The sequence below is a fragment of the Stenella coeruleoalba genome (assembly GCF_951394435.1).
Source record: "Stenella coeruleoalba genome assembly, chromosome: 16".
In the NCBI taxonomy this organism is placed as follows: domain Eukaryota; kingdom Metazoa; phylum Chordata; class Mammalia; order Artiodactyla; family Delphinidae; genus Stenella; species Stenella coeruleoalba.
Genome location: NC_137162.1, coordinates 46891506 through 46917927, shown reverse-complemented (window position 1 = coordinate 46917927; position 26422 = coordinate 46891506). Strand labels below are relative to the sequence as shown.

The following is a 26422-nucleotide window of genomic DNA, read 5'->3' as shown; positions in this document are numbered from 1 at the left end:
CTGGGTTTTCTTTCACCATGACAGTGGCAAAATCTTGTCATATAATGATGAGTTGTAGGTAATCATAAGGTATTGTGATGTTGTTATTCCAGCAGTCGCTTTCAGAACCACTGCTATATGGTGCAAGATAAGCTTGAAAACTCATATTTTTGGAGGATTACTTCCATCTTATGTTTTTCCTTGACAGGTCAGATGCAGAAAAAAATTGCTTTAACTAAACAGTTTAAAAATTGTTTAAAAAAGAGTTGGCTGCTGCCGTCAATTTTGAATTTACTAAATACATTTCTGTTTCATTTAAAATAACTATTTGATGAGAATTTTCATTTTGATCTGTTAGTAGAGGGGAGTTACATTTCTCAAATAGCTACATAAATGTAAAGTATCCCTTAAGAAAAAGCCACGCATTCTGACATTTGAACCTAAATAAATGATGACTCTTTTTTTTTTTTAATAAGACTCCAGTGAGTATTTCTTCACAAAAGCAGCATTTGAAGTTATCCCCAAGGACATTTAAAACAAGAAAACATTTACTGTTTAATTTTTTTCTGGGGCGCTAATGGCAACGTTAATATCAGTTCCCAGTTAGCTCATGGTTATTCCTACCGCCCTGTGGAGGACGTTTGCTCAATAGCTACTGAGCTATCCTGAGGCGGCGAGCAGGGCTTGTCTGATGCTTCAGTGTCCTTCCCTCTCACTCACGCATGTTCCTCTGAGCACAACTTGATCAACTGGAGTTTGCTGTGCCAAGATCTATGGGAGCTGCTATGGAGGTAGCCAAGCCCTTGTTCTTCTGTGCACAGAGATGTGCGGGTGGAAAGTATGAAGGAGGAAGTGAAATCAGGCTCTCCTGGACCTCTCAGGGAGTCAGGGGCAAGTTCACGAGGCCAGATGTGACTGGTAGAGATGCCAGCTGCAAAGGCCCCACTGCACCAAGGTCTGTACACATCAGCTCTCTTGCCGCCAATTGCATGTCTGCAAGATCTTTGCTAGGAGCCACCATTAAGCTTGGCACTACATGGCCACTAATGACCAGGAGTGACATCAGCCACAGGAATTCTGGGAAATCCCCCTGCTCTGGCCAGACCCCCACAGCTTGCCTGCTTCTCTTTCTTACTCATCCAGGATGGAACTTCTGAAAACCTCTATGGTTTGGCTGACTCTAGGTATTGTCCCTCCATTCCTCCTTGCCTTATAAGGTCTCCACTGACCTCCTGGCTTTGAGAGTTGAAAGGGCACTTGGAGATCATCTGTGGCCACCTTCCTACCCAGCGACAGGCTCTCCTCCAAGCTTCTTAGTCAAGTGCTGGTCTGGCCTCGGCTTGCCCAGCACCAGGGACTGGAGCTCACCCCTGCCCAGCAGACCACTCCATGGGAACAAAGTATCTTTCCTATATGGAGGGCACAGTGGCCTCCATGCAATTCTATTTATCCGGGCTATAGCTTCTGGAGGTTCACAGAATAAATATAGTCTTGTTTGCATAAGGATGCAGTGCCTGATCTAGCGCCCTTTCCACGATTTCTCTTCAAATTTCTTATTCAGTTTGTCCCTCATATGGGCAGGAGTTCAGACCCCTCATCCTGGTTGCTGGCGGTTGGAATGGGGCAGAAGGTCCAAGGATGCCCTACTTGTCTGTCTGGGCCATGTGGTCCATCTCCTCATAATTCTGTGGTCCACTCAAGCATCCTGAGAGCATGGCAGTGGCTTCCCAGAGCAAAAGCAGAAACGGCTTGGTGTCTCAAGGACCGAACCTAGAACTTGCATGGCATCACTTCTGCCTCATTCTATCGGTCAAGTAATCACTAGGGCAGCTCAGATGCGGAAGAGAGGAAGGAGACTGCACTTCTTGTTGGGAGGAGGGGTGTGTGCATAGGCAGGGGAGGAATAGGGACAGCTATCCTTGGAGACTATCTAGCAGGTGCCTTGTAGAGTTGCTGCGAGAATTAAGTCAATACATGCCAAGCACTTAGGATCGTGCTTGGTTCGTATGCATGTAAGTGTTAGCTTTTATTTAGATTTAAGCCCATGAAGTAAGGCAGAGCCGAGATCGGGGCCGTGCCGCATGCCACGGGACTTCTCTTGCTTGACTGAGCTGGATGGCTGCTAACCCTTTACTGTGTACAGTTCCACCGAGGAGAGAAGGCCGACACTAGGCTGTTTCCAATATGTTAATCTTACTCTGACAGCAGCCCTATATAGTGGGTGTGGTTATTCCCACCTCACAAAAAGAAAAGTGAGGCTCAGAAAGGGAAATACCTTCTCTGGTAACTAGCTAGTAAGCAGTGAAGCCAAAATTCGGAAATCTGTCATTCTCTGTCATGCAGGATTCAGTAAAAACGACTTGCTAAGGTACAGCCTGGACTCTTAATTGGAAAAGGCAACATAGGGTTGCTCTCAGGGAGCCTCACGGGTTCAGGCGATCCCCGCTTCCAGGCTCTGTCACCTGCTTTTCACATGTCATTTTAGAAGCCTTCTTGGAGGACTTCTATCTTAGATCCCATTCTAAGAATTACAGGAATCTTGTCCCTGAGTATTTAGGCAGCATTGACACCACCACTGCCGCCAGCTGCCATCTGTCCAACTCTCAGGGCAGCCTCAGAACAACACACCAAATGTGGGAGCAAGAGGGTCTTCAATGATCTACCTAAATCTACAACCTGTAGGTGGTATAAACGGGATTTGAACCCAGGTTCTCTGATTCCAAATATTATTTTCTTTCCATAGTACGCAAGCTTCCATTCCACCCTTCTGAACATCATTTTCCCCACCTATACGATGGAAATGAATTGTATCTGCCCTGTTAAGGTTGCTGTGTGGCTCAATGGAAATTATGAATGTTTATTTAAAAAGGCTTTAGGGCTTCCCTGGTGGTGCAGTGGTTGAGAGTCCGCCTGCCGATGCAGGGGACACGGGTTCGTGCCCCGGTCCGGGAAGATCCCACATGCCGCGGAGCGGCTGGGCCCGTGAGCCATGGCCGCTGAGCCCGCGCGTCCGGAGCCTGTGCTCCGCAGCGGGAGAGGCCACAACAGTGAGAGGCCCGTGTACCGCAAAATAAATAAATAAATAAATAAAATAAAAAATAAAATAAAAAGGATTTATTGAGCTTCTACTAGGTGTCAGGCACTGTTCTGGACAATCAGGATACAGGGTAAACAAAACAAACGAAATCCCGACCCTGATGAGCTTACATACTAATAGGGGAAGGCAGTCCAATAAGCTCCTTGTCACTTTTCAAGCACTTTACAAAAACAATGAAATATTTTCCCACCAAGGATCTAACACAGGCTGGATCCGTGTTCACTCATTCAGTCAATTTACTCATTTCTTCATTCATTCACTCATTCGTTCATTCAATTATTCATGTAAGTATCAAATGTTACTACATATCAGTTATGTGTCAGGCACTGTGCTGGGTGGTAGGAGAAGATAAGTAATAAGATAGACTGAGGCCCTGCGGGAATGAAGTGTACAGACTAGAAGGGAGGAAACATATAACTAAGGACGTGTTATAAATTAACGGTAGCAATGTCAACAACAGCAACAATGGTAACAACAACAATAACAATAACGACCTCTAGGCTGGTTTGAGTAACAGTTTACAACTGATGAAGGATGCTCAGTTAGTGTTTGCTGAATCAACTCCAGCTGAGTCGAATTTACAATGTCTAGATGTGAAAAAGCATCTGACACATGGGCTGCTCTGTGACTTGCTGTGAGCGTGGACCGGCTCAGACCAGCCTGACAGCATCTTAATTATGTCCCCAGATAGAGCTGAGATAAGGGCCCTGGTGGGTAGAGTCTTACTAGACAAAGCTGTGAGGTTCCATGGGCAGACATTAAGCAAAGACTTCAGGCGCTATGGTAACACACCCACTAACCTAGGCCTGATGCCAGCCCCCAAATTCCCTCATCCGGAACATGGAGACAACCCAGGCACCTTCCTCAGGAGCCAGGACCCAAGGAGCCAGCTCATGACAGCACCGTTTTTGTCTTTGACATTCAAGCTTGGTAAACAAAGGAAGGAGGAAAGGGGTGATTGGCGGCCTGCTGGAACATTCCCTGTGACCTTCAAGTTCTGGAGTCAGATGGCCTCTCTTTCCTCCCCTGAGGTTTCCTCTTTCTTAAAGACTGCTGGTTTCTGATTGCCCCATATTAACGTTCTCCCCTAGAAGTGCATCTGCTTTCCCATCCATCTTGTCTCTCCTCCTCCCAATTCCAACCTTTTACTCTAAATTAAATGAAACTTTAAATCAATCTTCTCTCCCACTCCCATTACTTACGCTCCTGGAAAACAAAACAAAACAGAACCCAGTCTGCTCTCAAAGTGATTTTTAAATTGCCTCTGCTAGAACCTACAGCTGCATCGGCCACATGGGCGTAGATTTGAGACTCTGCTACCCAGGGATGCAGGCGTCAGCTCCCACACTTTGTCCCCTGCTGCTGTCAAGGCTCCCCAGCCCCTTGTTCCAGCACCTGGCGGTCTTCTAGGCCACACCGGCTGTCAGGACAACAGCCCCATTTGGATGGTCTTTCTGCCTCCAGCCTGGCACCTTGACATTCCCTGCCTGTGCTGCCGTGGATGACTTTCCTCTCGGAGTGAGGAAGGCTAAGTCTGAGCTCCCAAACCTCACAGCCCCCCAGTGCTGCCAGGACCCAGCTTCTGAGTGTGGCACCCGAGCCATCCACATCCAGCTTCTGGTACCACGTGTGCAGTCTGGGTTCCTGACAACACGATGACCCTCACACTTCTGCTTCAGAGGCCCTGCGCTCCACCCTGGGCATGAGCTGCCTGATATAGCCCACCTCCACACATGAAGTTACACAATTTCTGAGCACCTCCAGTGTGCCAAGGCCAGCTCTGTAGAGACCAGCTGGGCTTGGCGACTCTGTCTGGAAGAGGGAGCTCTTTGTCTGCTCCCCTTTCTGGTTACCTGAAGAGAACTCTCTAGGGCTGTGTCCCTGTTGCCCTCCTTTTCTGCTTTTAGTTTTTCTTTCCTTGTTTAACTTAAAATATTTTAAAATATGGACATAAGTAAATATAGTCTCATTGTGAGAAATGAAAAGACAATCACCCCTCAGTACTGGTGGGGAAGGGCTCCTATAGTGCTCCCCCATGAAGTTACCCAAAACCTCGGATTCTCAAGTCCCTTATATAAAATGCTTGTAATTGCATATAACCTAAGCATATCTTCCCATATTCTTTAAAGCATCGCTAGATTACTTATAATACCTAATACAATGTCAATGCTAAGTAAAATAGTTGCCGGTGTACAGCAAATTCAAGTATTGCTTTTTGGAACTTTCTGGAAATTTATTTTTTTTTCTGAATAGTTTTCAGCCTGGTTGAATTCATGGCTGTGGAGCCCATGGATATGAAGGGCCAACTGTAATACAGATAAATATCAAGTTTTTTGATCATCACCTCATTGTCCATTTTCTCCCCAAAGCCTTACCCTATAGCTTTCGTTTGTAGTAGCTATATTCTGAAAATCCCCAAATTAAACTATTTTAGCTTTATTTCACTTATTTTTTTTAGTGAAAGTTATATCTAAACACAGTTTAGAGAATCAAATAGCTCTACAAGGCTTGTTATAAGCAGCAATTTCTTCCTCTTCTACTACTGCCCAAATCTTAGTCACCACTTTCAGCTCTTTTAGGTGAGGTTTTTTTTTTTCTTTTCTTATGTTTATTTCTAAATAAGATCCTTACACTACCATGTCTTGATTTAAAATTTTAGGCATTATCTATGGAATTCCCAGCATGGCAGTTTGAGATTTTGCTTTATTTCACTGCCCTCCCTGCCGCCCCTCCCTATGTGACTTCCTGAACCTCCACAGTAACTTTGGTTATATCAGTCAGCATTCACTGTTTATACTCCCATCCTAGGAAATTTAATTTAACTGAATATTTTTTCTAAGGAGGACTTTCATCTCTCTTTCTAGAACTTCTTCTCAGACACTGAGTTGTCTCTCCTCTTTTCCTCTCCGTTGTTCTTCTTTCCGGGAGATTATGTTAAGATTTTCATCCAGCCCTTCATTTGAGTTTTTGTTTCTGGTATTTTATTTCTGAATTCTGGGAGCTGGTTTGTGCTCTGACTGTCCATTTTTATAGTCTCTCTCTGAGGATGTTAAAGACAGTTTTATTTAAAAGTTTTCTCCCCCCTGCACAGTTTTTATTGCCTCCAAGTTGTTTTTTTCCCCCTTTCCTGTGTTCGTCCGGCCTTCATATGCAATTCTTTCCTTAAGTGAAAGAATTCACTTTGGGTGAATTCTTCCAGTCACCTTCCAGTGACCTTCTAGTGACCTTCTAGTGACCTTCTAGTGACCCAAGGTTCTTTACTCCTACTAGTTACAGTTCTCTAAGCAGCTGATTGGAAATTGTATGGGGGCGGGCGGTGAATGTTTACAGAGAGAGAGATCTGCCTGGCCTGTTTCATGGGGGACCCCTCCTGTCAGTATATTTTGTGTTTTTCTTCTTGGCCTGTCACATTCTCCAGTGAAAATTCTTCATTTCCTTCCTGAGGGCTATTCCTGACTGCTGAGATCTGGCAGCCAAGTGTGGGATAAAGACTGGGAGAGCTAAGGAACTGATATGATGCCCACCTCCCTCTAAGCCTCCTGTTCTAGTGAGGTACCCGCCCCCCCACCCCCAATGACGGGGCAGCGTCCTCAGCTTCCTTCCAAGTGTTACGCCCTAATGAGGGAGGGCAGTCACAGCTTTGCACAAGGTGGTTCGGGAGATCTGGGACCTAATTGCTTTTTTTTTTAATAGATCTTTATTGGAGTATAATTGCTTCACAATACTGTGTTAGTTTCTGTTGCACAACAAAGCGCATCAGCCGAATGCATACACATGTCCCCATACACCCTCCCTCTTGAGCCTCCCTCCCATCCTCCCTATCCCACCGCTCTAGGTCATCGCAAAGCACGAAGCTGATCTCCCTGTGCTGTGCTGCTGCTTCCCACCAGCCAACTATTTTACATTCGGTAGTGTATATATGTCGTTGCTACTCTCACTTCGCCCCAGCTTCGCCCTCCCACCCCATGTCCTCAAGTCCATTTTCTATGTCTACCTCTTTATTCTTGCCCTGCAACTGTGTTCATCAGTACCATTTTTTTTTTTTAGATTCCATATATATGCGTTAGCATATGGGATTTAATTAAACTTAAAAGCTTTTGCACAGCAAAGGAAACCATAAACAAGAGAAAAAGACAACCCTCAGAATGGGAGAAAATATGTGCAAATGACACAACAGACAAAGGATTAATCTCCAAAATATACAAAGAGCTCATGGAGCTCAATATCAAAAAAACAAACAATCCAGTTAAAAAATGGGTGGACCACTTAAATAGACATTTCACCAAGGAAGACATACAGATGGCCAAGAGGCACATGAAAAGATGCTCAACATCACCAATTATTAGAGAAATGCAAATCAAAACTACAATATCACCTCACGTCAGTCAGAATGGCCATTATCAAAAAATCTAGAAACAATAAATGCTGGAAAGGGTGTGGTGAAAAGGGAACCCTCTTAACTGCTTTTTAAACTGACTTTCAATCAGAACTCCTGTTTGGAGCTCTTCTTTTGCCCTCATTTCCAGAGATAACTGGTCCTGCCAATGTCTGAGCCTTTGCTGGGCGGTGAGGGGATTTGCAAACCCAACGGATTTTTGTGCTCTCTGTGGTGCTGGCTTGGAATTTAGCTCTCTGGGGTTTGCTGATCAGCTACCTCCCACCCACCTGCTGTCCAGCATCCAGAATGCTGCTGTCTCCCTCCTGCCCTCTCCATCTAGGTGTGTCCAGACCTTCACAAGCACACCTTTAGTGCTCTTTATTGGAATTTTGGGGCTTTTAACTCTGTCATCCTTGACTAGAAGTTTGAATTTAAGTTTTGACTTTCTTATTAACTTAAGAGGTGTTATGAAGTACGTGTGTGTTTTATTTCCACGTGTATAGATTTCTCTCTCTCTTGCATATATACCCTCACTCACTGTCATTTTGTTCTTAATCTCTAAGTCTTTTTTTTTCTTTTGCACTATTGTCAGTGAATGTGTCTCTATAATTTCATTTTTTTTTAAAAAATGGAGAACAATGAGAATTCTTTTTCTTTGTTTAGGTATCCTTCAAAGCTATGTCATTAAGAACATAAAAGTTCACAGCTGCTCTATTTTCTCAGTAGGTTATTTATATTATAATGAAATGTTTCTTTTGTTCCCTTTTGTTCCTATCACCTTGAATTCTATTCTATTTGATTTTGATATTCCTAAATCTGCTTTCTTTTTGCTTGCATGTGCTGGCTTACGTTTTTCCCATTGTTTTGTTTTTCAACCTTTTTATTACTTTCTCTCTTTTAAGCCAGACTTCCACTTTGTCTTTTAAGAGACAGATGAATCTGACCTATTCACATTTATTATGACAACTGAAAGGTTTCTTCCTATTCCTTGCTATCTTATTTATTTACTTTTTTGTTTTCTATTTACCTTTTTCTTTTGTTTTTTCCTCCCCTCCATTTTCTGCCCATTTGTTGAAATGATCACATTTAATTTGTTACATTCTTTCCATCTCACGTTTTGGAAGTTGTACTTTCCATTTCTATTCTATTCCATTTCTATTCAAAGCCAAGAAACCCACAGTGAAGGAGTGGGATAACTAGACTTAAAGTGAATCCTCAAACAGTGGAAACAGACCAGGCTGATCAAGAAAGAATGTGGCAGGAGTTTTCATGGTGCAAGAAACATTTCGCAGAAGCTAAAAGTATTTAAGAAGAAAAAACCTGGAATCTTTTATTAGTAAAACTGTAGGATCTGTCTGCTGGAAACTATTAGGGACATGTGTTGGGAAAAGCTGGAGGGACAGGGCCACACTTTCAGGTTCTGTTTTAAAGCACCTTTGCCTAGTCTTTCTATCTGAGTTTCCATCTGAGCCAATTCTTCCACCATCTTGAATTTTCCCCGTCTCTGTGCTCTACGTCCTCTGCTGACCTTCATGCGAGAAGGGGAGAAGGGAAGAGCTAGGGCTTTGGAGAGAGAACAAGAATATGGGCTGGGAGTGATCCTTATCACGTGTATGTGCTCTGGGCAGCATCAAGGGTAGCTGGACATCCCTCCTCTCCACAATTACATCTGCTGGACAGATGACAGGCCATCTGTTAGGAGGGAGCTCACTGCCTGGGCACTTCTATCACCGTAAACAGTGAGCAGGGCCCATTTTTCCAGGAACCAGATATTGAGAATTAGTCCATTACATGTAGTTCATGCAATTAAATGGAAATCTGAAGGTTATTCTGCCAGCAGGCATGTAGGTTTGAGGTCATACTATAAAGATAAATGAGTCAAATTTGACCAAGAGTCTCCTTGAGATTGGGAACCTGAGCAACAGGGCTGCCAGAGCAGTCAGGCTTTGCTGGGGAGGGGGGATTATGGAAAAGAATAATCCCCCATGAGGATCTGGTAGAGACCCGGAGAGGCCAAAAGAGGAGCCCTGGGCATGATGCTGGCATCTGTTGGAGACGCTGGCTCCTTTCAGGGATCCAATGGCTCCCTGGTGACAGCTGCACTGGTTTAGCTTGGGTCAGGCCCCAGGGCTCCTCCTTTGCCCAGGCTGGTGACTGGGGATGTCATTACTTCCATTCAGTTAGCTATTTCCACCAGAAGCCATTGATGTCTGGAGTAGGTGGCAGGTGAGGGAGAAGAATGTCCAGTCTGGGAAATCTGGGGGATGGAGGTTCCTTCTGGAGCTGCAGTGACAGGTGAGGGCCACCTGAGACTCACCGTGAAGAATATGTGGGGAAGCCTGGGGCAGGGGTTCACACGTAGGCTGGTGACCTCAGTCTGTTACTTTAGTCCACTGGGTTCACCCAACATTATAATGCATTTCTCCCAGGAGATGGTGCTATGGGCGGGCCAGGAGGGGGATGACAGTAGGGGCCATAGGCAGGGCTCTGAGGTGCTAGGGACTGTGGCAACTTTGATCACCATCATCAGAGTGACATGTCACCAAAAGGACAGCCAGGAAAGCCAAGAGGCCACTGAAGGGCCAAGGCTGGTCTTCAACACAAAACACAGAAGCCAGAAGGAAGATGGCAGTGGGCAAGCCAGAGGTGTGGCTCCTGATCTGGGGAGCAGGCTGAGGGGCAGGGCTGAGGGAGCGTGAGGGTACCCAGACTGAAGTGTCCCAGGTGCTAGGATCTGCACTCCGTCGCGCATATGTTCTACAATCTAATTCTTAGTGCATGAGGTAGGTAATAATGTCTCCATTTTAGTAATCATGAAACTGAAAGTAAAAAAAAAATTAAGTGACTTCTACCAAGTTATTTAGCTAGCATGACTGACCTAATTCAGATCAGATTCAAAGTTCCTGTTTGTTCCACTCCACCTCTCTGGGAGTTCTATTCCTTCCTTATAAAGCCTGGGAGGCTGGACAGGATCAGAGTTCCCTAAACTTTAGCTTCGATCCACCTTCATGAGTCTTGTCATCCTCACCTCTCATCTCTACTGGTATTGATGTAAAACTTTTCCTCAAGCAGTCTCACTTGTTTGTGTGTGTGTTAAAATGTACATAACATGTAATTTTCCATTTCAATGATTTTTAAGTGTACAGTTCTGTAGCATTAAGCACACTCACACTGCTGTGCAACACTTTTTGTTTTTAACTTAGATGTATTTTAGAAACAAAAACATGCTATGACTCTCACGAATGGAAACCAGTATGGCTTTCCATAAACAAAAGTTAACCACTAGAATAGATACAGTGAAGACAGAAAGTTATTTACTTGCAGCTGGTGACTAGTGCCACTGAGGTCTCTGAGATGAGGCCTGCTCCTTCCCACCCCCAGAGTCCCATGTTTTTAAGGGAGGGTCCCAAGTATTGGAGAAGTGCTAAAGATAGGACAATTCCTTCTTCATACTCAGAAAATTTGGAAGAGGAGTGACAGGGTCATTTTCTCGCTGTGTTGACGACGTGATACCGTGCTGTGCCCAGGTACCTCCTTCCACCTTGCCCATCACAGAGCCCCCTCCCAGCCCCCCAGGCCCCCGAGCACACCGTGGAACTGCTGGATGTGCACAGGCTACAGCCCTGAAAAGCTCTGTGACCCCTGACCCCAAACAAGGGGATCTCCCTTTTCTTTCCAACTTGGATCGATGACTAGGAGCCACCTTTGGAAGAAGTCCTTCAAGTTCCCGTCCCCATTTTCCCCAAGAGAAGCGAGGGTAGCTCCCAGACATCCTTTCTCTGTCTGAATCCCATAACAAGGGTTAGCTTGCCCAAGCTCCGCAAGCCCAGCCGCCATGGCCGGCAGCGTGCAGAGCGCTCGGTTATGATGTCTGCACAGGGCAACTGTGACCAGGCTGCACCATGGCAGAGGAGGCCACCGACTGCTCTGAGTGAGCGAACTTAGTGGAACTGGGTAGAAAGGCAGACGTGTTAAGCGCCTGAGGTGGAGCTTACAGTGCTGGTGGAAAACAGAAGCCTCCCCTGAGAGGAAGAGGCCTCTGGCACAGGGGTTTCACCACGAGCCAGAATTCAGTATGACGTTAGATTTGTCTGGGCGCCCGTTTCCCCGCATAATGGAAGGAATGGAATGTGTACACCTGTGTCCTCCTTGGAAGCACTAAGAGGCTGAAAAGGACATGAGGAAGAGTTGTATTTTTAAGCCATGGACGGATGCTCTCTATCACCATTATAAGGAAACATTTCCATCACTGAAGCTGTGGATGTGTCACAGTGAAACAAGGTGTGATACCGGGAACGTGGTAGCAGGGGATAAAGCTCACTTTGGAAATCCCAGTGAAATGTCATGCTGAGTGGAGTCAGGGGCTTGGTGCTTGAGGGGTGGAGGTGCTGACGGGAGGGTCACTGTCTGCCTTCTCCCCTCTCCTGGACGTAGTTAAACACGCCCGCCCACCCCCGCCTGGAGCCCCGCTGTGATGCCCGCTGGACACAGGACGCACGCTCCTCACCTGGGGCTTGCTCTCATCTTTGTCCTTGTAGTAGAAGAGCTGATCCCCACGTAGTACGAACCAGCGTTGCTGCCAGTTCTTCATTATGCTCCTCTGCTTCTTCAGCCAGCCCGCCTTCAGGACGGGGCCCAGCCTGCGGGGGCAGGGTGGCTGCCCAGGGCTCCGGCTCTGCTCCCCCATCACCAGGCTTTTGGAGCGGGCTGGAAGCCAAGCACACACACAGTGAGCACGAAGGATGGCAGGCCAGGGGTCAGTCCTTGCCCCACCCTGGCATCCCAGCTGCCCGGTGACCAGAGTATGGGAGCTTCGGCCAGTAGGGCATGATCATGCTTGGCCTATCTCCCCCTTGGGTTCAAAGGGACATGGGTTGGGACCCCTCAGCACCGCAGCCCAAGGTCATCCACCTAGGGGAGTGCACAGCCTGCCTGATTAGTTTCTGCTTTGTCCCTGGGATCCAAGATTCTGCCTTTCCCCAGGTTTGTTCATCCATCCATGCCTCCATGCACCCATCCATCCATCCAGCTTTCCATTTGTTCAATGACTCATTCATTCATTCAGCAACTATTTATTAGTACCTACTATGTACCAATCACTGTTACATGTGCTGGGGAAAAAGCAGTAAGAAATAAGAAAAATAAGAAACATAAACAGCTCACATTCTAGCAGGCTTCCTGTCACTCAGGCCCCAAGGGAGCTGGCCCCAGCAGACTCCCACCCTGGTACCTGCGTGGCACCTCTCCCCTGGCAGCATCAGATCTCAGCACCATTGCCCAGAACCCCCATCCCACCTGCCAAACCACCTTGCTGCTTCCCTGGGATCATCCTGGCAGCTGGGCCTGCACAGCAGGGCCTCTGCGACAGTTGCTTGCTGTGACTTGTCGATGGCTCCCTGGCAGGGTGAAGGGGCCGTCCCTCCTACCTAGAGCCACCGAGTGCCTCGAGCGCTCCTGCTCCGCAGATACCACTGAGCAGCGCTCTGCCAGGTTGGTACTGCCCTTCACAGTGATTGAGTTCTTGCCCCTCCCATGCCTCCCCTACCCCTTCCCCTCGCTCTCCCCTCTGTCCTGGGGAAAGCTTCTCTCCTCTCTCTGGCCAGTATCAAGGATACTGCTGCAGTGGTCGCTAGGAGGGGCCATCTTGGACTTTGGAGGAACAACTCTGAGTCCAAGTGTAATCACACTTACAATTCTTAGACCACAGATCCTAACTTATGATTGGAACGCGCGGTCCCTGCAACCCACAGTTGTTTCTTCCATCCTTTTCCTACTCAATTTCTGGCTTGGCTGCATGGTGAGCTCCTATCTATCCTTCAAGATTCAACTCTACAGAACCTTCCTTCTGATCTCTTCCAGATAGTCCTTCCCTCCTCCACCAGGACATGTGGTCCATGGCTGGTATTTATTAATCTGTGTGGTTGCCTTTCTGCCCCTCTAGACTGAGGGGTAGGGATGGGAGGACATGACGTCTTATCTAGTTCTGCACTTGTGGCTCTCATCACCACACCAGGCAGGTAACGGATGTAAGACATGGTTGGCAAACATCATGGGCTGCTTTGGCTTACTCTTTTATTTTAAATTGAAGTATAGTTGATTTGCAGAATCAACTCTCCTTGGCAGAAGCAGGGCTCCAGTGGAGGAAGGAGAGGCCAGCCCCTGCTCCCCTCAGTCCACCAGGGAGGCGCTTCCTGCCGATGCTACTTAGGCTGCCCAGCCAGCCCGGATTGTCCCCCAGCCGGTCAATCACACAGATATTACTCATAAGGCCCATAGAGCATCTTGAAAGGAAAATCGTTGTTGTTATGATTTATTGATAACCACTGTTCCTGTCTTCAGCATTTCCTTGAATCAAGCCATGTAAATATTCCAGTTCTGTAAACATTTAAGCCAAGATTTCAACTCAAACAGCTCTAACCTTCTAAGGCTCCAGAACTACGGGGAGCCTCTGGAGTTTCTGGCCCAGGAGCAGGCCTGTGACCTGGGGAGGAGCAGGGTGCTCTTTGCCCTCCTCAAAGTCAAGTTCTTCGGCTCACAAGCACATTCATTCATTCACTCGTTCATTCATCCATGCCTTCCAAGTCTGCGGAGCTCCTCCGGGTATGGGGCAGAACCCCAAGTTGTTTGCGTTCCCCCAGAGCCCCAAGGCTGGCAGGAGAAATAACATACAGAAGAGCCACACAGAGATGGAAGAGCCACAGGCCACGTGGACGGGCAAAGGCTGCAGACACTTAAATGAAGGTGCACCTTTCCGCTGTAGACATTTGCAGAGCCACCCAGAGGAGGAGCGCCTAGGCTGAGCCTTGAAGGATGACCGGAGCTTGGGCCCACCTCAGGGGAGGGGGCACTCCAATCTGCAAGGAAGGAACAGGAGTAGCATTTGCTACCTCTTGGCTCAGATCAACGAGTGTGCCGGGTTGATGTGGTCACCTATTCGCACTGACAAGCATCTCCTGAGAGGATGGACCACACTCCCAGTCTCTCCTTCCTCACCCCCCAGTCCCTGCCAACCCCTTGCATTTGGAGGTTTTGTCCTCTCCTGGAAACTGCTCTGATGAAATCCGACAGTCTGGTTCTGATTCTCAGCCTCTGAGACACTGGTGCTCAGGCACATTGATTACCCTCTTCCTGAAGCTCCTCCTTCCGCCCCCCCTGCAGAGCCCAACTGCCTGGTACACCCACGTCTCTTACCACCTGCCCAGCCCGTTCTGGCCTCAGTTCCTCCTGTTCTCCCCGAAAGTCCTGCTGTTGCCCAGGGCTGCCCCAGCTGCCCTCCATTCCATCATGAGTCCATGTCTTTATTTCTGCCCAGATCTTTCTCTGAAACTTCAGGCTCACGTTAAACCATCTCCATGGGGGGCATCTCCATAGGGATGGGTCATGGTCGCCTGTGCCCATGTTCAAATTCAACGTCTGCTGCCTACTCACATCTCCCAAGCCTGCTCCCCACTCCCTGCTCACCAAGGATTCATGACTGGGACCAGCCAATCTTGACATCTTGGAGTTGTTTTGACAAACCCCTCCCCATCAAGTCCCACGGCCAATTAGTGTGCAAATTCTGAAGATTCTCTCTTTGCACTCTTTCTTTCTTTCTTTTTTTTTTTTTTTTTTGCGGTATGCGGGCCTCTCACCGTTGTGGCCTCTCCCGTTGCGGAGCACAGGCTCCGGACGCGCAGGCTCAGCGGCCATGGCTCACGGGCCCAGACGCTCCGCGGCATGTGGGATCTTCCCGGACCGGGGCACGAACCCGTGTCCCCTGCATCGGCAGGCGGACTCTCAACCACTGCGCCACCAGGGAAGCCCTGCACTCTTCTTTCTTTTCATTTCTGTTTTACTGAATCAATTCGAATTCTTATCATCCCTCGCCTGGACGCCTTCCTCTTGCCCCCTGCCCTCTGCTGGAGTCTCCAGAAGAGATACGCAGCTGCCGAGGAAATCTTTCTAAACGCAGATATAATCAGCTTTACTCCTTTTCTCCACAGTAGTTAGGGCATTTATCAATGACGTGCAGAGCAAAATCCAACCCCAGCCTGGCCGTCACGATCGGTTCACGGGACAGCGCCACCCCCGCCTAACCATGCGCCTCCCTGTCAGCCCAGGGCTAACGGCCGCCGAAGGTGCCTGCATATTACGCCTACCGGGGACCTTAGGAGATCCGGTCTCCAGGTTTGTTGAAAACGCCTAGCTGGGACCTTAGGAGATCCGGTCTCCAGGTTTGTTGAAACACAACTTCTGGGGGAAGGACCTGGAATCTGGATGTTGAAGCAGCCCAGGTGATTCCAATAATCACTGCCCTGGGGTCTAGTCACCCTGGACAACTCCCCAGCGTAATGCCCTTTTGCTCATCTTCACTGTCAAAGTCCTACTTTCCACTGAACATTTGGGTCCCGTTGCACCTCCTTCATGTAGCTCTCCAAGAGTCACTCCACTAAAATTAGTCTCTTTCTCTCCACTTCAATTTCACCTTTAGAATAGTGTGAGTAACAGTCTGGTGTATAGTAGTGTTGTTTGTGCAGTGCATGTATCTACCTCTCCCCAGAACTGAGGGCCATGGAGAGAGAGGGGGTCCAACGCCCTCCTGGGAAAATCTGTGTGCATGAGTGTGTGTTTTTTCTAGTATGTAAGTATGTATGTGCATGAGTGTGTAAGAGTATGTGCATGTGTGTGTGCATGTGCATCCGTGTGTTTGCAAGCATATACGCTTGTGAGTGTGTGTGCAGGCTGCAGTGTGCAAGTGTGTGCACACGTGTGTGTCATTGTGAGTGTACAATGAGGGTATGTTTGTAAGTATGTCTGAGAGTGTGGGTGCATGCATATGTGTGAATGTGTGTGAGTGTGAGTGTGTTTGCAAGCTTGTGAGGTGTGTGAGCACATGCCTGTTTGGAGCAGAATCTGGGGTCTCGGTCCAGGCAGTCAGTTCTGAGCAAGGAGACCCTGAGCCCAGGGCCTGCAGACTCATCCAGGAGCCCTGGAGGCCTGAGATCCTTACTTGGAAGCTAGGCTGTTGGGAAACTGGGAGAGCTGACAGGACAAGCCACGGGAGGAGAGACAGAGGGTAGAGGCTGGGGGTGAGTCTCTGGGAGGGTGGAGAGGAGGGGCCACCCTGAGAGACATTTAGGAGGCGGGGCTGATGGCTGATGGCATGGAGAGGGGGACAGGCCAGCAGTCAAGGAGGGGCAGCAAGATGGTGCACATGTTAGATCTTGCAGTCTCTCTGACATCCAAGAGGATGTGTCCAGGGGAAATGCGACGCGGGGGACGGAGCCAGCTCAGGAGAGAGGTGCTGCAGGTCAGTGCCCAGCACATAGGAAGCACTCAGTCAGGATCTGCTGAATGACACTGCGCTAAAAACCTTCAGGAATTGCTCATCTAATGCTTACAACAAGTGTTCTTCAGCAACAGGGGTCACGCCACGCATAAGTGGCACAGCCTTGTCTGTGAATACAAATTCTCCCTCCTCAGGGCCTGCTCAGGTGGTGATGGGGGCTTAGCTTGGAACAGCCGCTGGGTGTTGGTAGACTCGGCCCTCATTGCATTAGCACTGGGCTGGCTTTCCTAGAAATGCTGGCCCAGGAGGGGTCAAAATGGGAGAAAGAAGGACCTTGATGGGTGGACAGGTGAGGGTAGGGTGGGTGGCAGTGGAAGGGACGGACATGCCTAAGTGCCTGCAAGGGCCAGAGTTGGGAGTGGGAGCCCAGCAGCTGACATGAGTAATTTCACTTATTCCTCAGAATAATCCTGAGTTCTCAGATGTTCTGACTGAGACTCAGAGGAAGAAAGCTGAAGGTTACACAACAATGTTGTTATGTGGCGAAGCCAGGATTCAAAGCCCAGTCAGTGTTGGTCACCGAGGATGCTACAATCCTTCCCAAGCAAAACCGATACTGAGCGGGGCCCTAAGTGCTTCAGCTCAGAGATGCCAGGAAGGGATAAGAAAAGCAGGCTGCACAGAAAAGCACCCAAGTGTCCGCAAGGTGACAGAGGCTGCCAGGGATGACAGCAACAGTCACTCCAACTCAGAAGGTCAGAACCCTGGGTGGAGGAAATGGAATGCAAGGACCCAAAGGTTCATTCATTATCACAGAAGGACAAAGGCCTATGCAGGCAGCATCAAGGTGCAGGGCCAGCCCTGATTTTTTTTTTTTTTTTGGCCTCATTGTGTGGCTTGCAGGATCTTAGTTCCCCAACCAGGGACTGAACCCAGGCCGCAACAGTGAGAGCGCTGAGTCTTAACCACTGGACTGCCAGGGAACTCGCATGCCCTTTTCCTATCAAGGAAGTGTAAAAAATTATTTTTTAACATCTTTGTTGGAGTATAATTGTTTTACAGTGTTGTGTTAGTTACTGCTGTATAACAAAGTGAATCAGCTATATGCATACGTATAACCCCATATCCCATCCTTCTTGCGTCTCCCTCCCTCCCACCCTCCCTATCCCACCCCTCTAGGTGGTCACAAAGCACGGAGCTGCTCTCCCTGTGCTACGCAGCTGCTTCCCACTAGCTATCTAGTTTACATTCGGTAGTGTATATATGTCAATGCTACTCTCTCACTTCATCCCACCTTACCCTTCCCCCTTGCTGTGTCCTCAAGTCCATTCTCTATGTCTATGTCTTTATTCCTGTCCTGCCCCTAGGTTTATCAGAACCATTTTTTTTTTTAGATTCCATATATATGTGTTAGCATACAGTATTTGTTTTTCTCTTTCTGACTTACTTCACTCTGTATGTCAGACTCTAGGTCCATCCACCTCACTACAAATGACTCAACTGCATTTCTTTTTTTTTTTTTTTTTGCTTTTGTAATTATAATTGCATTTATTTTTATGGCTGAGTAATATTCCATTGTATATATGTGCCACATTTTCTTTATCCATTCATCTGTCAATGGACACTTAGGTTGCTTCCATGTCCTGGCTACTGTAAATAGTGCTGCAATGAACATTGTGCTACATGACTTTTTTTTTTGGCGGTACGTGGACCTCTCACCGTTGTGGCCTCTCCTGTTGCGGAGCACAGGCTCCTGGACGCACAGGCCCAGCGGCCATGGCTCACGGGCCCAGCTGCTCCGCGGCATGTGGGATCTTCCCGGACCGGGGCATGAACCCGTGTCCCCTGCATCGGCAGGCGGACTCCCAACCACTGTGCCACCAGGGAAGCCCCATGACTCTTTTTGAATTACGGTTTTCTCAGGGTATATGCCCAGTGGTGGGATTGCTGGGTCGTATGGTAGTTCTATTTTTAGTTTTTTAAGGAACCTCCATACTGTTCTCCATAGTGGCTGTATCAATTTACATTCCCACCAACAGTGCAGGAAGGTTCCCTTTTCTCCACACCCTGTCCAGCATTTACTGTTTGTAGATTTTTTGATGATGGCCATTCTGACCGGTGTGAGTTGATACCTCATTGTAGTTTTGATTTGCATTTCTCTAATGATTAGTGATGTTGAGCATTCTTTCATGTGTTTGTTGGCAGTCTGTATATCTTCTTTGGAGAAATGTCTGTTTAGGTCTTCTGCCCACTTTTTGATTGGGTTGGTTTTTTTTTTGATATTGAGCTGCATGAGCTGCTTGTATATTTTGGAGATTAATTCTTTGCCAGTTGCTTTGTTTGCAAATATTTTCTCCCATTCTGAGGGTTGTCTTTTCATCTTTTTTATGGTTTCATTTGCTGTGCACAGCTTTTAAGGTTCATTAGGTTCCATTTGTTTATTTTTGTTTTTATTTCCATTTCTCTAGGAGGTGGGTCAAAAAGGACCTTGCTGTGATTTATGTCATAGAGTGTTCTGCCTCTGTTTTCCTCTAAGAGTTTTACAGTGTCTAGCCTTACATTTAGGTCTTTAATCCATTTTGAGTTTATTTTTGTGTATCGTGTTAGGAAGTGTTCTAATTTCATTCTTTTACATGTAGCTGTCCAGTTTTCCCAGCACCACTTATTGAAAAGGCTGTCTTTTCTCCATTGTATACTCTTGCCTCCTTTATCAAAATTAAGGTGACCATATGTGTGTAGGTTTATCTCTGGGCTTTCTATCCTGTTCCATTGATCTATATTTCTGTTTTTGTGCCAGTACCATATTGTCTTGATTAGTGTAGCTTTGTAGTACAGTCTGAGGTCCGGGAGCCTGATTCCTCCAGCTCCGTTTTTCGTTCTCAAGATTGCTTTGGCTATTCGGGGTCTTTTGTGTTTCTATACAAATTGTGAAATTTTTTGCTGTAGTTCTGTGAAAAATGCCATTGGTAATTTGACAGGGATTGCATTGAATCTGTAGATTTCTTTGGGTAGTAGAGTCATTTTCACAATGTTGATTCTTCCCATCCAAGAACATAGTATAACTCTCCATCTGTTTTCATCATCTTTAATTTCTTTCATCAGTGTCATAGTTTTCTGCATACAGGTCTTTTGTCTCCTAAGGTAGGTTTATTCCTAGTTATTTTATTCCTTTTGTTGCAATAGTAAATGGGAGTGTTTCCTTAATTTCTCTTTCAGATTTTTCATCATTAGTGTATAGGGATGCAAGAGATTTCTGTGCATTAATTTTGTATCCTGCTAGTCTACCAAATTCATTGATTAGCTCTAGTAGTTTTCTGATAGAATCTTTAGGATTCTCTATGTGTAGTATCATGTCATCTGCAAACAGTGACAGTTTTACTTCTTCTTTTCGGATTCAGATTCCTTTTATTTCTTTTTCTTCTCTGATTGGGAAGTGTAAATCTTTTGTTTGTCAGAGTTGAAGAAATTAAAGAAGTGAATGTACAGAAGAGGAAACACAAACAGCCAATAAAGATGTGTAGTGATGCTGGATTTCAGTAGTAATCAGGGGGAAGTACAAATTATAGCTATTTTATGATGCAGTACTGTGTACCCTTTAGGCAGGTACATTTTTAAAATTCAGTAATATCATGTGTTGTGAGTTATTGTAAGCTACTTTATAGAAGGCAATTGGGCTGTGTTTATTAAAACTGAAAACATGCCCACTCTATAAACCAGCAAATTCCGTGTCTTACCTCTTTCCTGCAAAAAGAACCACAAGTGCCTAGGTAGTCACACCCAAGGATGCCCTTGGAGCACACTGAGTGATCCCTAATAATGGAAAAACCCAAATGCCCAACAATAGGAAAATAGCCAAATAAACTGTGCTGTATTCACATTACAGGATGCACAACAGAAGTTAAAAACAATGAGATGAATGTATATGAGCGAACACGGTTAGCTCCCCTCTTCAACGAACACCTCAGAAGAGGTGTCTTCACTCTTTCCAATTCCTCTCCGATTCTCCTTTTTTATTGTAGTAAAATACACTTAACATAAAGTCAACCATTTTAACCATTTTTAAGTGTACAGTTTACTGTGGCTTTAAGTACATTCACATTGCTATGTAACCATCACCACCATTCATTTCTAGAATTTTTTCATCATCCCTAACTGCTTCCTGTTCTCTTTTGATCCCACCCTGTCAGCCTTCCCCTACCTCTGCACCACCAAAACTGCTCTTATCAAGGCCACCAATGACCCTCACAGTGCTTAATCCAAGGTCAAGTCAGCCCATCCATTCCTTCCCCTTACACCACCTGACCCCAGTTGGTCCTTCCTGCCTCTGTGACCATTTTTACCCTTGGCTTCCAAGACCACTCTCTCCTGCCTCTCCCCTTCTTCACTGGCTACTACTCTCAGTCTCATCATCCCCACCTCTTAAAGTCCAGCACCAGGGGCTAGTCCTTGGACTCTACTTCTGTCCACACTCACTGTCTCGGTGATCTCCTTCCATCTCATGGATTAAAACACCATCGATGTGTGGAAGGCACCTGTGCAGAGCTCAGCCCTGAACCCCAGACCCAGGCGGCCATCACACCATCCACCTCCAGCATCTCATGGCAAAGCTCAACTCCTGGTCTTTCCCGACCCCCAAACCTACTCCTCTCATTGTTTCCCCCATCTCAGTCAATGGAAACACTATCAGACATGCCTATTCCCAGCCACCATCATTCCTCACTTGAGTTACTGCTACAGCCTCTTCTCTAGTCTGCCCTCTGCCATCCCCCCAGTGCAGTTTCTTAACAGGGCAGCCAGAGACAGTTTTTAAAGATGGGAGTTAGACCATGTGACTTCCCTATGAAAACCCTGCAGGACTCCCCCTCTCACTCAGAGTAAAAGTAGGAGCCATCACTACAGCCTCCAAGGGTCCTTGGGACCTGGCCATGTGGCCTCTCGGACCTGCTTGCACTTCCCTGCTCTTGGCCACACTGGCCTCTGCTGTTCCTCAAACAGGCCAGCATGCACCGGCCTCCTGGCTCTGCACCTGCCATCCCTGGCCCCATAGGGCTTCCTCTCAGCCCCTTTGCTCTTTATTCAAATGCCATTTTCTCAGTGAGGACTTCCTGACCACCCTTAAGAAGATGTATCCCCAACCTTTCCATCTCCCCTTTTCTGCTTTAATATTTACTTAAGTTCTATTATAGCGGTGGAAGAGAGCAAATAGCAGAAAAATACACAAATTATAAAACTATATAAAAAGGGAAGAAAAACACAACCCCTTAAACAAGAGGTATATTCACAAAGTATATTCAGTGGGTACATGCATTTGCATAGAAGGAACATGTCACACCTGTAACGGTGACTTTGGTCATGAAGGGGAGGATGGGGCTGTAGTATTGTGGTTTTATACATGCATTGCTTACATAAATTAAAATAAAAACTTTAAAAGAGAGAGCTCTTTTGGAATGGAGCTAAATCCCCTCAGGAGATCTAAAATAGCAATTAAAATATCACACGTTTGATAAATGTTTATGCATATTTATCTGCAACAAGCACTGCGCTGGGCTGTGGACCACAACACAAAGAGATGCCTAGCCTCTGCCTACTCGGAGCTTCCAGGCTGAACAGATGACGCTTCATGGAAGCATGGCCCAGGCCCACCTGTGGACCTTCTATGGGATCAGGTCGGGGGCCCCCTCTCTGTAGGTAAGCCCCTCCACTGGGCCTGGGTCTACTCCAGCCCGTCTGCTTCACCCCATCTCGCATAAGGAGGGGCTCAGCAAGGGTGTGCAGGTCATTCACTCCCCCAGTGTTTCAACGAGAATACCTGGCAGCTGCCGCATCTTGGAAACGGCTGAGAACACATTAAAGATACCTTACACAGTGGAACATGTCAGAGCTCTGCCCAAATTCCCTTGATTCCTTTTTCCTGTCTTTATGCGCCCTTACTTCCAACAGCTTACCCCGGGTGGTTTTTCAGGGCTGCTGGACCGTTTTGAAGTCTGTCCTTGGGTTATTGGAGCCATTCTGAGCAGGCAGTGGGAGAACTGGAAGTGCCCAGGAATTTACATCCCTCCCTCGCCCCACAGCCCTTGGCCAAAGACTCATGCATATGGGAGCCTGAATGCCCCTGCAGCCTTGTTTCTAGTTGGACACCACTTGGAGGGATAAAGAGGTGCAATTCACGTTCAGAGTCTCCCTGGCGCTCAGGCTGAGACCCCTCCTTTACTGGCTTTGCACCCCAGCTTGGCTCTCCCCGTCCCGGTGCTGCTCCCCCACTGCCACCCCTCACTGGTGTCCCTTGGGAGCACCTGCTTACGAAATTACCACATACACTGCTCATCTCAGGGTCTATTTAGGAGATACACACCTAGCGCACCTGACCGTTTTCAGGGCCTTACGACCACGCTGTGGCAGCACTGGCCCTGGCACCTGCTGGGGCATCGGCACCCTGTTTTTCCATCTGTAGCTCTGTTAGTGCAGCCCCGAGAGCGTGGAGGAGTGGCCGCACTTGAACTAAAACACAATTGATTTATAAAATCAATGGGATTTTAAAGCCGGGCTGGGGAAGGAGCAAGATGGCTCTCAGAGCTGAACTGATTTAAAGGATAAGTATTGAGGCAGAAAGATTAATGGAGAAGAGAGAGGTGAGGTAATGGAAGGGGCACTCTGCAGGGGGCCGGACGAGCCGGTTTCATGAAGTTAATGCAATTTGCAGCTAAGGGCAAGGGGGCCTCGCCAGGTTCCTGTGCTGTCCTGGGAGCACTGCATGGGCCTCAGATGATTTATTACAGGATGGCTCCTGAGTGCCCCCTACCTTTAAAAATTTTGTTTAGTTACTTAGCTTCTTTCTGGGCTCCACTTGGTCATCTGTTCTTTGCTAAGTCCCCCATCTGAGGGGTCTAGAGAATCAGCCAGGCGCTCCTAATGGGTCTCACTTAGGGGCCTGAAAGGTGAAGGACAAAGGGGAAACCTACCACCCCCCTTAAGTAAAAAGGATTAATTTTAATATAACTCTGAGGGAGTCTAGAAAGTTTGGATTTTTTCCAAAATGATTATTTTAATGCTTTCAAAACATCAATATAAAAGATCACTTTCTTTACCATTATTTTTATTGGCTCTTCCTGGGTCTGTTTCCTGACTCAGCTGGTGCTGGTCTTCAGTGAGGGGGTGCAGGAGGCAGGGCACCCCCCCAAACTGCTTGACCTGCACTTCCATGCAGTGTGAACCCCCGGGTGCAACTGGATCCAGTATTCTTTTATGCATTCATGGGGCTTATAGGGCCTCCTGGGTGTCCACCCTGTGCAAGCCACTGGGGTATGGAAACGAAAGGCACATGCCTTCCATGGTACAAGTAAAGGGAGAACAGAGACATCCGAATACAAGAGTCTGTCATCTCGGCACATATAAGGGGAAATGAGAGCGTGAAGGCAGCAGCAAGGAAGTCAGGCTGGGAGGTTGGGAGGCCAGAAGTGAGGCTGAAGCTGGCTGAAAGAATGGAGTAAGCTGTTAAAAGGGACCAGGTTATGCCACCCCCAAATATGCCACTTTGGCATATTGATTATTTTGAGCTGAAGGCAACTGAGAAACAGCACACAGGAAGAGCTCTTTTCCCTCCCCCTTTCTGCTCAAAAGCAGGGCATAAATTTCCCTTTGTAAAGGTGCCTTGCAACTCCTGTACCAGGAAAAGGAGAATGAGATTCTTATCATCAGGAGACGACTTGAGTCTGCATAATGAACCTTACTAAACAACCCTTATCTACCATACTTTTCCTCGTCACCTTCCCACAGTTTACTGACCCTGGGTTTAACTGCCTCTTTTCTATAAAGCACCTGCCCATACACTTAAAACTATCAATAAAATTTATATGTCTTTTCTCTTGTTAATCTTTTAGCAATTTAATCAGCAGGCCTCAGGTGCAGAACTTAAGAGGGTAGAGGAAAAGTTTTTCCTCCCCTACACTATGGAAGGCTGGGAGGGAGAAAGGGTGCGCCCAGCAGATGGAACAGGAAGACACGCAGGATGAGAGAGCATGGGGTTAAACCCAGAAAGTCTGGCTCCCAGGCTCTTAACTCTGACTCTCACAGGACCCATGTCCCTGCCCTAGAACAGACCAAACCCTAACCCCTTCCTACCAAGACTAATGAAAAACCCCTTTCTTTGAGAAGGACAAGTCTGATCGAGATCACCTAACCTCTATCCACAGGCTGGACCTCCAACCATCCTGCCATGGTGGGATCCCTCTTGCTGCAACTCCTTCGAAGAGGCTATGCTTTAGCCATCATCGACATGGGTATGAAGTCGGGAAGATGAGACGGCCTCGGTGAGCCTGTGTGCAGTCAGGTCTCCAGCTTCACTTCCCACTCATACCACACACCCCACTCTTTCCAGATCAACGACTGGTCCCCACAAAGGCCACTTTGTGCCAGGCAGCTGCACCTCTGTGCTTGCCCGCCTGATGAGCCCTGACACGCTTGAAGTGTTGGTGCAGCCGTTTCCTGCTATGTGAAGACTCCTCTAGCAGGTTCCCAAAGCAGGGGCTTGACTGCCATCCATCATGCCACCCCACAGATGGCACACACTTCTGGCCGGATACGTGCCTCTCAAATCTCTGTGTTGATCTGTGAGCTTCTCATGGCCAGAGAGGGTGCCCTCCTCATGCTTGATTCCTGGAACGTAGCAGAGAGCCTCTCAAATGCTTGCTGAATGAATGAGTGGATGTAAGACAGGAATCCTCAAGTTCAAAGAAGATGGGAAAGATCAAATCCAAGAGACCTTGTGCCTCTACAGATGATCTTCCTGGGCTGGAAGAAATCTGCCAGCAGGATTTCTCCGACCCATGGCCTGTTTCCACATGATGAAAGGTTTAAGGGCACAAGATCACTGATTCCACTCCTGTAATCAGAGGAGCGCAAGTAGGAGCAGGAAACACCGAATGTAGTTTTCCTACTTTTCCTAGTTTGGTGGTGGGAGTGGAGAGGCCAACCGAGGTCATGGAAAGGGCACAGGATTTGGAGGCTCTTTAGCCTCTTGGAGCCCCAGGTTTCCACATAAAATGAGAGCAAAATACAAATCTTATCCACTTCCTAGACCATGGTGAGGAAGAAATGAATGACACTTTGAAAGTGCTTTGTAAACAGAGAAGCACTGAAAGAATGAACGGTGGGGAGTACTGTTTCTCTTTGCTGCAGGCTGAGGCCTTGGGAGGCCTCTATTCCCTCTATTGGACCTCGTCTGGGAGCAGCTGGCCCTAGGTTTGCTGCCTCTGCTCCTGTTCAGATTAGCAAGCCATTCACCAGGAGCCAGGGATCAGTGGAGTCGATGTAATTCAATATTGATTATAAATTTCATTTCTGCCTGCCTACGGGTCATTAGCTTAGATCAATACATTCTCCACCCTTGGTTAGGTAATCATGGAGGCTGTTGATGATTTCAGCAGTCAGGCAGGTCCCTGGCTGCCTTGGTTGCGGGAGCCCAAGGCAGCTCTCCCGGCCTAGGTCTAACCCAGTTCAGGCCTGTCTTGCAAATAAATCATTTATTCGTGTCTGCAGATATGAAGGTCATGGCCAAATCTTCAATTCTCTGGGGCCAAAAGTCCAGCCTGGAGTTCTTGGAGCCCAGCATCTGGAAGTGCCTTATATCCTGAGTGTCTAAGAGTGCTGGGTTATGGACTCTGGGTACCTTCCATGGAAGAACTCAGTTTTCCCATCAGCTGGT

General features: G+C 47.4%; 1 protein-coding gene across 14 annotated transcripts in view; it reads right to left on the bottom strand.

Annotated features, from left to right (window-relative positions):
- The window catches only part of ARHGAP22 (Rho GTPase activating protein 22), a 208971-nt gene that overhangs the window by 126604 nt on the left and 55945 nt on the right, over nt 1–26422 (bottom strand). For all 14 annotated transcript variants that reach the window (XR_013824414.1, XR_013824415.1, XM_079901039.1 and 11 more), the window contains one exon: nt 11962–12161. Coding sequence is in view for 12 of the 14 variants with exons in the window: in XM_079901039.1 (XP_079757165.1) it covers nt 11962–12161 (200 nt within the window). In the remaining 2 variants the exon portion in view is untranslated. The remainder of the gene's footprint in view (nt 1–11961; nt 12162–26422) is intronic.